At 51.2% G+C, this 13,530-nt stretch overlaps 1 protein-coding gene across 1 annotated transcript in view; it reads left to right on the plus strand.

Annotated features, from left to right (window-relative positions):
* Nucleotides 1–9,684, plus strand: part of LOC103250059 (tyrosine-protein kinase receptor TYRO3) — a gene marked incomplete at its 5' end in the record, with an annotated part of 10,532 nt that extends 848 nt beyond the window's left edge. The window contains 12 exons of the mRNA XM_008048654.1: nucleotides 678–823; nucleotides 1,327–1,471; nucleotides 1,854–1,983; nucleotides 2,069–2,169; nucleotides 2,478–2,573; nucleotides 2,882–2,962; nucleotides 3,436–3,528; nucleotides 3,942–4,063; nucleotides 4,493–4,602; nucleotides 4,790–4,949; nucleotides 5,137–5,273; nucleotides 8,171–9,684. Of these exons, the coding sequence (XP_008046845.1) occupies nucleotides 678–823; nucleotides 1,327–1,471; nucleotides 1,854–1,983; nucleotides 2,069–2,169; nucleotides 2,478–2,573; nucleotides 2,882–2,962; nucleotides 3,436–3,528; nucleotides 3,942–4,063; nucleotides 4,493–4,602; nucleotides 4,790–4,949; nucleotides 5,137–5,273; nucleotides 8,171–8,561 (1,712 nt within the window). The remainder of the gene's footprint in view (nucleotides 1–677; nucleotides 824–1,326; nucleotides 1,472–1,853; nucleotides 1,984–2,068; nucleotides 2,170–2,477; nucleotides 2,574–2,881; nucleotides 2,963–3,435; nucleotides 3,529–3,941; nucleotides 4,064–4,492; nucleotides 4,603–4,789; nucleotides 4,950–5,136; nucleotides 5,274–8,170) is intronic.
* Between the last annotated feature and the right edge of the window lie 3,846 nt (nucleotides 9,685–13,530).

Here is a 13,530-nt window from a genome sequence, read left to right on the forward strand (position 1 = left end):
GCAGTAGTTCCAGCTACTTGAAAGGCTGAGGCGGAAGGATCGCCAGAGCCCAGCAGGTCGAGGCTGCAGTGGCCGGAAGCGGCCACTGCACTCCAGTCTGGGTGACAGTGAGACTCCAACTCAAAAAAAAAAAAGACCCCAAAAAGATGAAGAGTGCCCCAGAGTGAGCAAGCAAAACCCTCTAAAAATATGTGAATGAGGTCTGAATGGTAAAGAAGCCATGTAAATATTTGGGGGAGAGTCACTGCAGGAAGAAGGTACAGCAGATGCAAAGACAGGAACTTGCTTAGGGTTCTGGCAGTTAATTACAAGGAGGAACTAGGTTGGAGTTCTCTGGCACTTAATTGCAGGGAAGAACTTGCTTGGAGTTCTCTGGCAATTAATTGCAAGGAGGCTGGCTTAGCTATGAGAGGGGAGTGGTGAGGGATGAGGCTGAGAGGCAGTAACCATGGTGACAAAAGAGCAATGATGCTGAGCTGGGTGCTGCCTGTCCTGCCCATTGCTTACCCCTCCCCTCAGCACAGTGGGTGAGAGCAGTCAGAGCTGGGAGTTGAACCCTTCCCCCATCTGCTGCTCTCTGAGCTGTTTAGTTCTCAGGAGTTGGTTCCAAAGGTCTGGCTGGGATAGTGATGGTGGGAAGGGCATGGATTTTAGCAATCTTCTCTCTTTGGGTGCAGCCCCAGCCAGTGTTCCCCAGAATCTCCATGCCATCCGCACAGATTCAGGCCTCATCCTGGAATGGGAAGAAGTGATCCCTGAGGGCCCTTTGGAAGGTCCCCTGGGACCCTATAAACTCTCCTGGGTTCAAGACAATGAAACCCAGGTAAGTGAGACAGAACTTTCTACTCTCTCTGCTTTCCTGGATTATCAGCCTTCAGGGCTCTGAGGCATTTATGTGCTTCAGATTGGCTCTTTTTGGTGGTCCTGGGCCTTCAATTGCTTCAGGGAATCCATTCCTCCCCGCCCTTCCCTGTGAGCGCCACATCTCACTGGATTACACCTCCTGTGTCCACTTTGTAAATAAAGCAGGAAGCACATTCCTGCATCAGCTGGGGGAGGGCACAGATAAGGCTTTGTCCCCTGCTCAGTTCCCTCCCATCCCCCACCTATGCATTCCGGGACTGAGCCTTGTTTGTGTTCTGGAGAGGCCTCTGCAGCCTGAAACAGGAATGTGATGACTCCCAGAAGGTTGTGTTCCCGCCGCCCGTGAACCCACAGTGTCCTTAAACTCCCCTCTTCCTTGCTGGATCTTTCTTTACTCTCAGGCCCCATCTGGAGGCCTTCAACTCAGGCTCAGTGCGGGATTGGGGCTTTTCCTGGTTGCAGGATGAGCTGACAGTGGAGGGGACAAGGGTCAATTTGACAGGCTGGGATCCCCAGAAGGACCTGATCGTACGTGTATGTGTCTCCAATGTGGTTGGCTGTGGACCCTGGAGTCAACCACTGGTAGTCTCTTCTCATGACCATGCAGGTGAGGCCTGTTGGGTGGGAAAAGGGGGGACCAAGGCTTTCAAGGGCAACGGAGACCTGTGGGAGGAGTATGGAAGTGCCTTTGCTCCTAATAGGCCCACAAACTCAGAGTGAAGCAGTCGAGACTGGGGACGTTATTTAAACTATATCCCATTCTCTTCCTTCTGCCCCAGAACTAGCACAGAAATCCTTGGTCATACTATAGGTCACAACAGCTGGGGTCTGTCACTGGAACTCTTGAGCTTTCCTCTGTAGCCTCTTTCATCAGGATCCTTATTGACTTAGAGAAGCCTGTTGACCAGGCTAGATGGCTATCCAGAGAAAGTTTTAAAAGGACCCCTTGGTGTCAGCCTAGCTTGTGCCACTGCCCCTCCCTCCCACAGGCCAGCAGGGCCCTCCCCACAGCCGTACATCCTGGGTGCCTGTGGTCCTCGGCGTGCTCACAGCCCTGGTGACAGCTGCTGCTCTGGCCCTCATTCTGCTTCGAAAGAGGCGAAAGGAGACACGGTTCGGGTAAGGGGGTAGGAACATGGAGGGAAAGGCAGGTGATGACAGAGGGCCTTGGAGTTGACCTCTCAAGTCCTGGGTTTCTCTTTAGGCAAGCATTTGACAGTGTCATGGCCCGGGGCGAGCCAGCCGTTCACTTCCGGGCTGCTCGGTCCTTCAATCGAGAAAGACCCGAGCGCATTGAGGCCACACGTGAGTGTAGGGGATCATGGGAGGGAAAAAGGGGATCATGGGAGAGAAAAACGGGCTCTTATGCCCTGTCTGCATTCCTTTTACCAACTCACTAATTTGAGCAATATGTCTGAATCTTGATGGGTCCCTGCACATAGTGTAGTAAAAAAGACACACAGACCTCCCCTCAAGGAGTTCCCCACACCCGCTGTGGGAGAGCTAAACTCATCTCTATGCTCCGAGATCAGAGTCTGGGGCATAGAGCCTGGCTGGGTTGGGGATCAGGAGCCAGAAATCCCTCCCCTTTCTCACCAACCCCTTCTCCACAGTGGACAGCTTGGGCATCAGCGATGAACTAAAGGAAAAGCTGGAGGATGTGCTTATCCCAGAGCAGCAGTTCACCCTGGGCCGGATGTTGGGCAAAGGTCCGTGGGCTGGCAAGAGTTTGTGAAGCTGGATGTGTGTGGGTGCTCCTGTTACTCTGAGGGTGTGGATCTGGTCAGCTCCTATAAACAAGATATGCTTGTAGACACCTGAGATTGAATGTTTGGGGGAATGGTGGCCAGGGATAGAAAGCCGAGGAGCCCTCCCAGCATGCTCTGCTTTGGCTACCAGTAAGGGAGCCTTCTCTAGTGACAGAATTTTATGTCCCCATGGAGGGTTTCTTGGGGGAGCCTGAGGACTCCCTCTCCTGGGGGAGCCTAGGAGACTCCTCATTTCGATTGGTTCCTAGGAGAGTTTGGTTCAGTGCGGGAGGCCCAACTGAAACAGGAAGATGGCTCCTTTGTGAAAGTGGCTGTAAAGATGCTGAAAGGTGAGTAGAAGGCAGTACTTGTGGCATGAAGGATTCACTCGGGAAGGCAGAGGGGTGGCTGATCCTGAAGCGTGCTCTGCTTTGCCCCTAGATTTTCTAGGAAGAGCTAGTCAGCACTAACTGGGATGCTTTCTGCCCCACGTGAATAATTCACAGGCATAAGCCCACACACATATTCGTGCCCCAGTCATTGCTCTCTGCCGCCAGCAGTGACTGTTCTCTGAGTTCCCTCTTGGGGTGATGACCGCTGTGGTTGGTTGAGCTGCTGGGCTACCCAGACCTAAGGGGAGGCATTAGCAAGTGGAGAAATTATTGGCTAGCACCAGTTCATGGGGTTTTCTCTTACTTATGGCTAGACTATTTCTTGGGCCCCCAGGAAGCCCAGGGGTTCTGCAGGACAAGACCTAGGAGTCTTGAGACAGAGCCAGGGGCACATCTCACTTTATTCCCTGCCTCCCATCCTTTTCTCCCAGCTGACATCATTGCCTCAAGTGACATTGAAGAGTTCCTCAGGGAAGCAGCTTGCATGAAAGAGTTTGATCATCCACATGTGGCCAAGCTTGTTGGTGAGCCCCTTTTGGGGGGAGGCAAATACGGAATAGGGCTAAACATATGCTCTGCCAAGGTGAGAGGTCAGGCTGTTGGGGAGAAGTGTGGACTTACCTGGTAAGTAAGCAGATGGCAAAATAGCAAGGAGGACCCTTGGTGAAATCTGACCACACTCCAGTGAGGAATACCAAAGCTCTGTACATGAAATCTGCTCATGTGGACAGTGAATGAGGAGGAGGGGACAGAGAAGATGCTCCAGGGACATGGGAGCAGCCAGAGCCCCTCCTGGGTAGTCCCAGGCCAGCGTGGAACTGCAAAAAGGTCCCATGGCTGGAACTAGAGGAGGGACCCAGCTGGTGGGGATTTGCATAGACACCTGAGCTATTCCTTGAGCTTTCTGTGCTCAGCTCCTGACTCTCCCTCATCCCAGGGGTAAGCCTCCGGAGCAGGGCTAAAGGCCGTCTCCCCATCCCCATGGTCATCCTGCCCTTCATGAAGCACGGGGACCTGCATGCCTTCCTGCTCGCCTCCCGGATCGGAGAGAACCCCTTTGTGAGTGCCTGGGGTGGGGTGGCCAGGAGGTAATGGGTGGGAGAACAGGGCTCGGAAAGGGACAGACCCTGGTAGAGAGGGACTTGGTAGGTAGGGCCAATGAAGCATGTTAGGAGTAGGAGGACTCTGAGTTTGAATTCTTTTAAGCTAACAGACTTCATTTTCTCTCACAAGCCCTGCTGAGAATTTTAGGCTGGGCAAGGGCCCCTTCTGGGAGATGAGACTGTAGAGCTGCAAGTTGGAGGAGTCTTGGCTCTTGGACATTCTCTGACTTGCAGAAGCTTCCTTGCCTGGGAAGGCCCTCTGTCCCCTTTCCTTCCTTTCAGTGATTCTGAGGACAGTACTTAGGCTCTCTGGCCAGGGAACCCCATTCCTCCTGCCTCAGCTGATAGGCAGGTCCAGCCTGAGCTTGCCCTGTCTGCCCACCAGAACCTGCCCCTCCAGACCCTGATCCGGTTCATGGTGGACATTGCCTGTGGCATGGAGTACCTGAGCTCTCGGAACTTCATCCACCGAGACCTGGCCGCTCGGAATTGCATGTATGAATTCTGGAGGGCTTGGGGGTGGGAGACAGCAGCTGGTGCCTGGAGGAGCTAGCTGATGGTTGCTCTTGCCTGGGACAGTATCTTCTATGCATGGGGACAGCTTGGGAGCAAAGACATCCTGGCTCTAGCAACACTGCGATTATGGGGGAAGGCTGACCCTATCCTTCAACGCCCCTCGTAGGCTGGCAGAGGACATGACGGTGTGCGTGGCTGACTTTGGACTTTCCCGGAAGATCTATAGTGGGGACTACTATCGTCAGGGCTGTGCCTCCAAATTGCCTGTCAAGTGGCTGGCCCTGGAGAGCCTAGCTGACAACCTGTATACTGTGCACAGTGATGTGGTGAGGCTTTGGGGTACCTCGAGTGGTGGTGTGGACGAATGTGTGAGCCAGCCAGGTCTGCTCTCTGGGGTTTGGCTGCCTGGTGATGAGGCCCCAGGGCCCCAAGATGTGCTTGCCTCAGAGACATGGCTGTGCTTGGCTCTGGAAGCCTAGTGACACCTTCCTCCCCCACCCAATTCTATCCCAGTGGGCCTTCGGGGTGACCATGTGGGAGATCATGACTCGTGGGCAGACGCCATATGCTGGTATCGAAAACGCTGAGATTTACAACTACCTCATCGGCGGGAACCGCCTGAAACAGCCTCCTGAGTGCATGGAAGATGTGTGAGTACCTGGGGAAGGGAGTCCTGGGAGGAACTAGGAATCTGGGGTTTTGGCTGATGGCTGCTACATAGCTGCTGGTCCAGTGGGGGCTCAGACCTCAACTGGACTTTTGTGTGTGTATGAGTGTGTGTGTGTGTGTGTGTGTGTGTGTGTGTGTGTGTGTGTGTGTGTGTGTGTGAACATCCTTGTAGTTGGAAGACTGACCTTCACCTCATACTTGCTATTCATCCACCATCTGTCTTCTTTCTTTCCCCTTTCCCATCCCATATTGCTCCAGACTTTTTCTGTCACTCTCTTTTCTCCAGTGTCTAGGGAGAAACAGGAGCTCCAAAAACAGAAGGAAAAATGAGCAAGAGTGTAGGTTTGCCAGCCTTACCTCCTTTTTTTTTTTTTTTGTATTTTCTATTTTATTTATTTAATTTTTTCTAGTCCTAGTCATGAACACAACCTTTGTCCTTCTTGAGAACCTAGCTAGTCTGAGACATAAGAAAATCTCTGTCAGGTATGGTGGCTTATGCCTGTAATCCCAGCACTTTAGGAGGCAGAGGCAAGAGGATCGCCTGAGCCCAGGGGTTCAAGACCAGCTTGGGCAACTTGTCTCTACAATAAATAATTAGCTGGGTGTGGTGGCATGCACCTGTATTTCCACCTACTTGGAAGACTGAGGTGGAAGAATCACTTGAGCCCCCTCAGGTTGAGGCTGCAGTGGCCGTGAGCATGCAACTGCACTCTAGCCTGGTCAACAAAGTAAGACTCCGACTCAAAAAAAAAAAAAGAGAGAGAGAGTGAAAAAGAAAACCCCTATGCTGAGCTCAGATAGGGCTGCACAAGGCATGAGAAAAAAACGGCTGATACACAACTGTTCTTGCTTGGCAAGAAGGAGGCATGGAGGTGGGAGGCTGGGCTGGGAATCATTTTTGGCTTGGTCTCCTCTTAAGGGAGTGCAGAAGACCTAAGATAAAGAACTGAGATCCTGGGAAGAAAACTGCCTCTTTTCCTTTCTGCAAGTCTGATTCCCTCGAGCGTGGGGCGGGTGGTGATACCGCCTGCTGTACAAATGTGATGTCAAGCCCCTATAACAAGATAATAGGAAGTATTGCTAACATTAGCTGGGCACTTTAGCATTCTTTCAGATAATCTTCCACTAGCCTAATGAGGAAAAGACTTAGCCCCATTTTGTAGATGAGGAAATAAGATTAAAAATGTTAAGTAAGCCGGGCTCGGTGGCTCAGGCTCGGTGGCTCAGCCTGTAATCCCGCGCCTTTGGGAGGCTGAGGTGAGTGGATTGCCTGAGCCCGCGGGTTCGAGACCCGCCTGGGCAGTGAGACCTCATCTCTACAATAAATCAAAAAATCAGCCGGGCGTGGTAGCGCATGCCTGTAATTCCGGCTACTCGGAAGGCTGAGGCGGAAGAATTGCCGGAGCCCAGCAGGTCTAGGTTGCGGTGGCCGGGAGCGGCCACTGCACTCCAGTCTGGGTGACAGAGTGAGACTCCAACTCAAAAAAAAAAAAAAAGATGTTAAGTAACATGGCTAAGGTCACAGCTGTTAAATGAATGAGTTGTGATTTGAACCTAGATCCCTGTGATTTTAGAGTACGTGCTCTTAATAATGTCGGCAACTATGATTTGTCTGTTCTTACTCCTCTATTTACTCCTCTACTCCATCCAAGCCAGGGTCTCCCCGGCAGAGAGAGGCTTGGTGGGTAGGGCCAATGGACTTTTTGTTGCAGAGGATCATTTGTGGGCACCAAGAGAGGGAATCCACTGTGACCCAGAGAAATAATCTGCCCTGTTTCTTGCTGTAAGGTTAGACCTCCAGAGTGCTGAGGTCATGGACAGGCAGAGGAGGCACAGACAGGCAGTTGAATGATGGAGTGGGGTCCTGCTCTAGGGCAGTGGGTTTGAAGTATCCTGAGCCTGGGCTGTGGGTGATTCACCTGCACCTGAGAGGGAAATCCAAGTCAACATACCAGGCTCTGCCCCTCCTGTTCACTGAACAGGGTTCAGGGCTTGGTAAGGGCAGGAAGCTCTGGTCTCCCTGTGGCTGCAGCCTGCCTCAGCTGTCATCTGGCACTGCAGAAGCTCTGATGGGCAGTGGGGCCTAGGCCCTAGCTCAGCCTCCTCCAAGGCTGGAGCTGTGCTGTCAGTGGCCTCCCCCAGGCAGCCTGGTGGACAGATGCCAGTTGGCTCCTAGCACAGCCTTGAGAATGTATCCCGGTCTGGCTGTGTACCCATGGCCAAGACCATTCCCACGGCCTGCTCAGTATCTGGCATGATTACCCCCAACACTGGGGGCCCCAGTTGGGAAGGCTGGTGTGTGAGGCAGTGCTTAGGGCTTTTGTCACATGCATAGGCAAGAGAGTCAGGCATTTTTTCTTACTGAACTTGGTCTCAGCCCCTTCCCATTAGGTTTTTTGGGTTGTTATTTTCTTCAGCTAGAGGCATTCCTTAGGAAATGTGAATGGCAGGCCTCAGGGAATTTGTAAGTCTTCTGAAATTGTATGTAAAAAAGTATTCCTGCCAGGGGAAAAGTTTTTCTCAGATACTCAAAGGTATCTATGAACAGGGAGGATTTAAGACTGCCTGAGTGGATGCTGCCCACTCAGCATAGGAGGGTCTTTGGACAAACCACCTGGCTTCTGTCACTTTCTGCCTGTGTGACCTTCAAGTTTCCACCTTTGTAAAATAGGGATCCCTTATTTCATAGGGTTGATTGTGAGAATCAAATAATTTAATAAATTTGAAATACTTAGAAGAGTACCCAATATGTAATAATCCCTTTACATTACACAAAAGCACATGAATTAAATTTTTTTAAATCCCAATGCCATCTGATTAAGAGGTCTCTGCTTTTGAGAGAAGCGCCACTACCTCCCTCGCCTTTCTGTCCCTCCAGGTACGAGCTCATGTACCAGTGCTGGAGTGCCGACCCCAAGCAGCGCCCGAGCTTCACCTGTCTGCGAATGGAACTAGAGAACATCCTGGGCCAGCTGTCCGTGCTGTCCACTAGCCGGGACCCCTTGTACATCAATATTGAGAGAGCAGAAGAGCCTGCCGAGGGAGGCAACCCGCAGCTGCCTGGCAGAGATCAGCCCAGCAGTGGGGCTGGGAATGGCAGTGGCATGGGGGCAGTAGGGGGCACTCCCAGTGACTATCGGTACATCCTCAGCCCCGGAGGGCTGGCTGAGCCGCCAGGGCAAGTGGAGCAGCAGCCGGAGAGCCCCCTCAGCGAGGCCCAGAGGCTGCTGCTGCTGCATCAAGGGCTGCTGCCCCACAGTAGCTGCTAGCCCACAGGCAGAGGGCCATCTGACTGGCTCTACTGACCGCTGTGCTGGCTGCCTAAGCCCCATCTGACCCCAGCCCAGACAGCAAGATGTGGAGGCTCCTGTGGTAGTCCTCCCAAGCTGTGCTGGGAATCCTGGACCAAATCGCCCAATCTCAGTTCTTCCTGCAACCACTCTGTGGCCAGCCTGGCATCCGTTCAGGCCCTGGCTTGATGGAGGTGGGCCTGGCCTGGTTGTCTGAACCCAGGCAGCTGGCAGGAGGGGGGGTGGTGGTTATGTTTCCATGGTTACCATGGGTATGGATGGCAGTAGGGGGAGGGTAGATCCAGCCCTGTGGGCCCCTACTTTCCCAGCTGAGCTGCCCCTGCTGCTTTAGTGCATGCATCCAGCCACCTCCTGTCTGGGGGCTCAGCTGTGCCCACGCTTGGGGTTTAAATGCCCAGGTTTGCCCCTCCGAGTCATTAAAGAGATGCCCTTGTATTATTCCCTTCTAGGTGAGAGTTGGTAAAGGGTTGGTACAGTTGGGTCCCAAGCCCTGTGTAGGAGGGTGGGATACACTCAGGTCTGAATCTCTGTCACTTTCCTGATTCACCCAGCCCAGGCCAGGAGAAGTGAGTTGGGGGAAGAGGGAAGTGCTTCCTTGAAGCTGACCAGGCCACATCAAGGCATCCTGGAGTACCACAGGCTACCAGATGCCCATCTGCTAAAGTCAGTGGGCTGAGCCCAGCAAAAGGAACGGGTGCTGTGGGGCTTGCCCAAGAAGTGAGGCGGGGGAGGAGTTCAGGAGCCCTTCTCCCTGCCCTCCCACAGTCTGTCTGAGCATGCTACCAAATCCCAAAATAGTCTAAGACTAACAAAGGCAGCTGTGTCTGAGACCAATCCTTCCAAACGGTGGCCCTTATTGCCAATTTCCCCTTTCATTGGAGACCCTCTTCTGTCCCAAGTCTCCAGTGAGAAAATAGGCCTGATGGCTCATGTGAGTGAGGGGAAGTTACTGGAGCCCGGACCCCAACCTTGGTTGAGGGAGCCTTCTGGAATGCATGGGGCGGGCCCTTGCTGTTAGGGACATTTCCAAGCTGTTAATTACTGTTCAAAACAGAAATAAAATTGAAGACTAAAGACCCAAGTCTTTGTCTCTTAAATGTTTACTTTTTTCCAGATTACAAAAATGAAGCATCTCTGCATAGAGAAAAGTCTGGAAAAGAAAAAAGTCTGGGAAAATATGCCAAAATGTGTTTTTTGCTTGTTTTTTTGAGATGGAGTCTCACTCTGTCGCCCAGGCACACTCAAGGTCACCCCAGCGTTGACCCGCTGGGTTCCAGCGTGCCTTCCGCCTCAGCCTTCCAAGTAACCGAAACTACAGGCGTGTGCTACCACACCTGGCCAATTTTTTATTTATTGTAGAGATGAGGGCTTGCCAAGTTGCCCAGGTGGTCTCGAACCCACAGATTCAGGCAATCCACTTGCCTCGTCCTCCCAAAGTGCTGGGATTACAGGCTAAGCCACTGAGCCAACCAATGCCAAAATGTTAACAGCTGTTATCTTTAGATGGTGTGATTAAGGGGACTTTTTGCTTCATGCTTTCCAAGTTATCTGGCATTAAGCACAAAGTGCTTTTGTAATTAGGTAAGACCCCAGTGAATCCTATCATGTTACAGATGCTACATAGCCATTGTAGACAATTGGGAAAATGCCAAAAATCAAAAGATGCCAATTACCATATACTCCCACAACCTAGAGATAACCACCTTTTGAAAATAAAGTATTGGCTGGGCGTGGTGGCTCACGCATATAATCCTAGCACGAGGATTGCCTGAGTTCACAGATTCGAGACCAGCCCAGGCAACTTGGTGAGACCTCATCTCCACAGTAAATCAAAAAAAAAAAAGAAAGAAAAAATTAGCCAGGTGTGGTGGGGCATGCCTGTAGTTGCTGCTACTTGAAAGGCTAAGGCGGAAGGATCACCTGAACCCAGCAGGTCGAGGCTGCATGGCCCTGAGCATGCCACTGCATACCAGCCTGGGCAACAGAGTGAGACTCCAACTCAAAAAAAAAAAAGAAAAGAAAGTATTTTGAGAAAGTTCTTTATCTTGGAACCAAAAGACTATCTTTGCTGTCTGCTACCTCTCTATCAGACTTTTCCTTCTATTGTTCTGTGCAGAGACTTTGTTCTTACCTTTACATTCTTTTTTTTGTTGTTTGTTTGAGTTAGAGTCTCACTGTGTCACCCAGACTGGAGTGCAGTGGCCGCTCCTGGCCACCGCAGCCTCAACCTGCTGGGCTCTGGCGATCCTTCCGCCTCAGTCTTCCAACCTGTACATTCTTACCTGGAGTCAGGGGATACCTCTCTGGGAAAAAGTGGGGAAAGAGAATTGTGAGCCTCGTGAGGATTAGAAATAAGAGAATGGAGTTTGCGTTCAAGTATCTCTACCTGGAAATTTTAGTTTAGAAGCTTTTAGAACAAGTTCATGGGAGCGTGCAGGAGGAGGCCCGGGAACCCTGCTGCAAGCTGGCAGGGGTGTGGGGAGATTGGGAGGGAAACAGGTATCACCCTCCTGGCTGAAACAATGGAATGGGGCGGTTCCTTCTGAAAACAAACATCCTGAAAAACCTGTTGCTGGTTCTTCAGATTCTGGTTCCCACATGGGAATTCATGGGACCAGTATTAACTTCCAGGCAAGTTGCTTTCAGAAATACTTCCTGCTAAGATAAGCGTTAACTGCAGGTAGTGATTATCTGTGAGATTACATTTGGGAATTCTTGATTAAAAAGAGCTTTACTCTCAAATAATTGACTCCCATTGATGGGCACCAATTATATGCCATGTACTGTGCCTAGTGCTTCACATATTTTATTCTTTTATTTATTTTTTATTTTTGAGTTGGGGTCACACTCTGTCACCCAGACTGGAGTGCAGTGGCACAATCATGCACTCCAGTCTGGACAACAGAGTGAGACTCCAACTCAAAAAAAAAAGAAAAGTAGACAATGAAAATAAGTGACCTTGACCCTGATCCCTCAGTTCCTCTCTCCAGGGCTATCACTGTTACTGATTTAGTGTGAAATTTACAAGAGATTTTATCGATATACTAATTTTTCTTTTATACAAATGGTAGGGTATAATACATACTGTTTGCCCTTGCTCTTTTTATTAACATGTGCACCTAAATAGCCAATACTACATATTCTGGGCATTATTCTAAGGGCTCTTTTTTTGAGTTGGAGTCTCACTCTGTCGCCCAGACTGGAGTGCAGTGGCCGCTCCCTGCCACTGCAGCCTCAACCTGCTGGGCTCCAGCGATTCTTCCGCCTAAGCCTTCCAAGTAGCCAGAATTACAGGCATGCGCTACCACGCCCGGCTGATTTTTTGATTTATTGTAGAGATGAGGTCTCGCTGCCCAGGTGGGTCTTGAACCCGCAGGCTCAGGCAATCCACTCGCCTCAGCCTCCCAAAGGCGTGGGATTACAGGCCGAGCCACTGAGCCCGGCTATTCTAAGGGCTTTAAGTATTTTTTTTTTTTTTTTTGAGTTGGAGTCTCACTCTGTCACCCAGACTGGAGTGCAATGGCCGCTCCCGGCCACCGCAGCCTCGACCTGCTGGCCTCGGCGATCCTTCCGCCTCAGCCTTTCAAGTAGCTGGAACTACAGGGGCGCGCTACCACGCCCGGCTAATTTTTTGATTTATTGTAGAGATGAGCTCTCACCAAGTTGCCCAGGCAGGTCTCGAACCCGTGGACTCAGGCAATCCACTTACCTCAGTCTCCCAACGCACAGGATTACAGGCTGAGCCACCGAGCCTGGCCAACTCGGCTAATTTTTAAAAAATTTATTGTATTCGTGACCCACCTGGGCAACTTGGCGAGACCTCATCTCTGCAATAAATCAAAAAACTAGCCGGGTGTGGTAGCACGCGCCTGTAGTTCCAGCTATTTGGAAGGCTGAGGAGGAAGGATCGCCCGAGCCCAGTAGGTTGAGGCTGCGGTGGCTGGGAGCGGCTGCTGCACTCCAGTCTGGTCGACAGAGTGAGACTCCAACTCAAAAAAAAAAAAAAAAAATTTATTATACAGATGAGATCTTGCCAAGTTGCCCCGGCTGATCTTGAACCCTTGGACTCAGGCAGTCCTCTCGCCATCTGCCTCCCAAAGTGCTGGGATTACAGGCGTGAGTCACTGGGTCCAGCTAGTTCACTTTTCAGTGTTTCATTCTGTGTCCTCTGAAATTTGTTTTGGAATCATAACTGAGTCGGGCTCGGTGGCTCAACCTGTAATCCCACGCTTTGGGAGGCTGAGGTGAGTGAATTGCCTGAGCCTGCGGGTTTGCGACCCACCTGGGCAACTTGGTGAGACCTCATCTCTACAATAAATCAAAAATCAGCCGGGTGTGGTAGCGCACGCCTTTAGTTTCAGCTACTTGGAAGGCTGAGGCGGAAGGATCGCCGGAGCCCAGCAGGTCGAGGCTGCGGTGTCCGGGAGTGGCCACTGCACTCCAGTCTGGGCGACAGAGTGGGACTCCAACTCAAAAAAAAAAAAAGGAATCATAACTGAGATAAGTATTCAAATTTATTTTTTTCCAGGTAACTCTCTTGTCCCAAACCATTTATTGAACAATCTATATTTTCTGAACATTTCTTGAATAATCTATCTCTCTCTATAGTTTTTTCTTTTTTTGAGTTGCGAGTCTCACTCTGTTGCCACAGCTGGAGAACTGGAGTGTAGTGGCACAATCACAGCTCACCTCAACCTCGACCTCCTGGGCTCAGGTGATCCTCCTGCCTCAGCCTCCCCAGTAGCTGGCAGACACCACCACACCTGCCTGATTTTTTAATTTTTTTGTAGAGATGAGGTCTCGTCATCTTGCCCAGGCAGGTCTCAGAGTCCTGAGCTCAAGCAGCCTGCCCATCCTGACCTCCCAAAGTGCTGGGATCACAGGCGTGAGCCACTGTGCCTGGCTCTCAGTGTATTTTTTTTTTTTT

Source organism: Carlito syrichta, unplaced genomic scaffold (assembly GCF_000164805.1).
Source record: "Carlito syrichta isolate Samal-C Ts95f unplaced genomic scaffold, Tarsius_syrichta-2.0.1 Scaffold126462, whole genome shotgun sequence".
Lineage (NCBI taxonomy): Eukaryota > Metazoa > Chordata > Mammalia > Primates > Tarsiidae > Carlito > Carlito syrichta.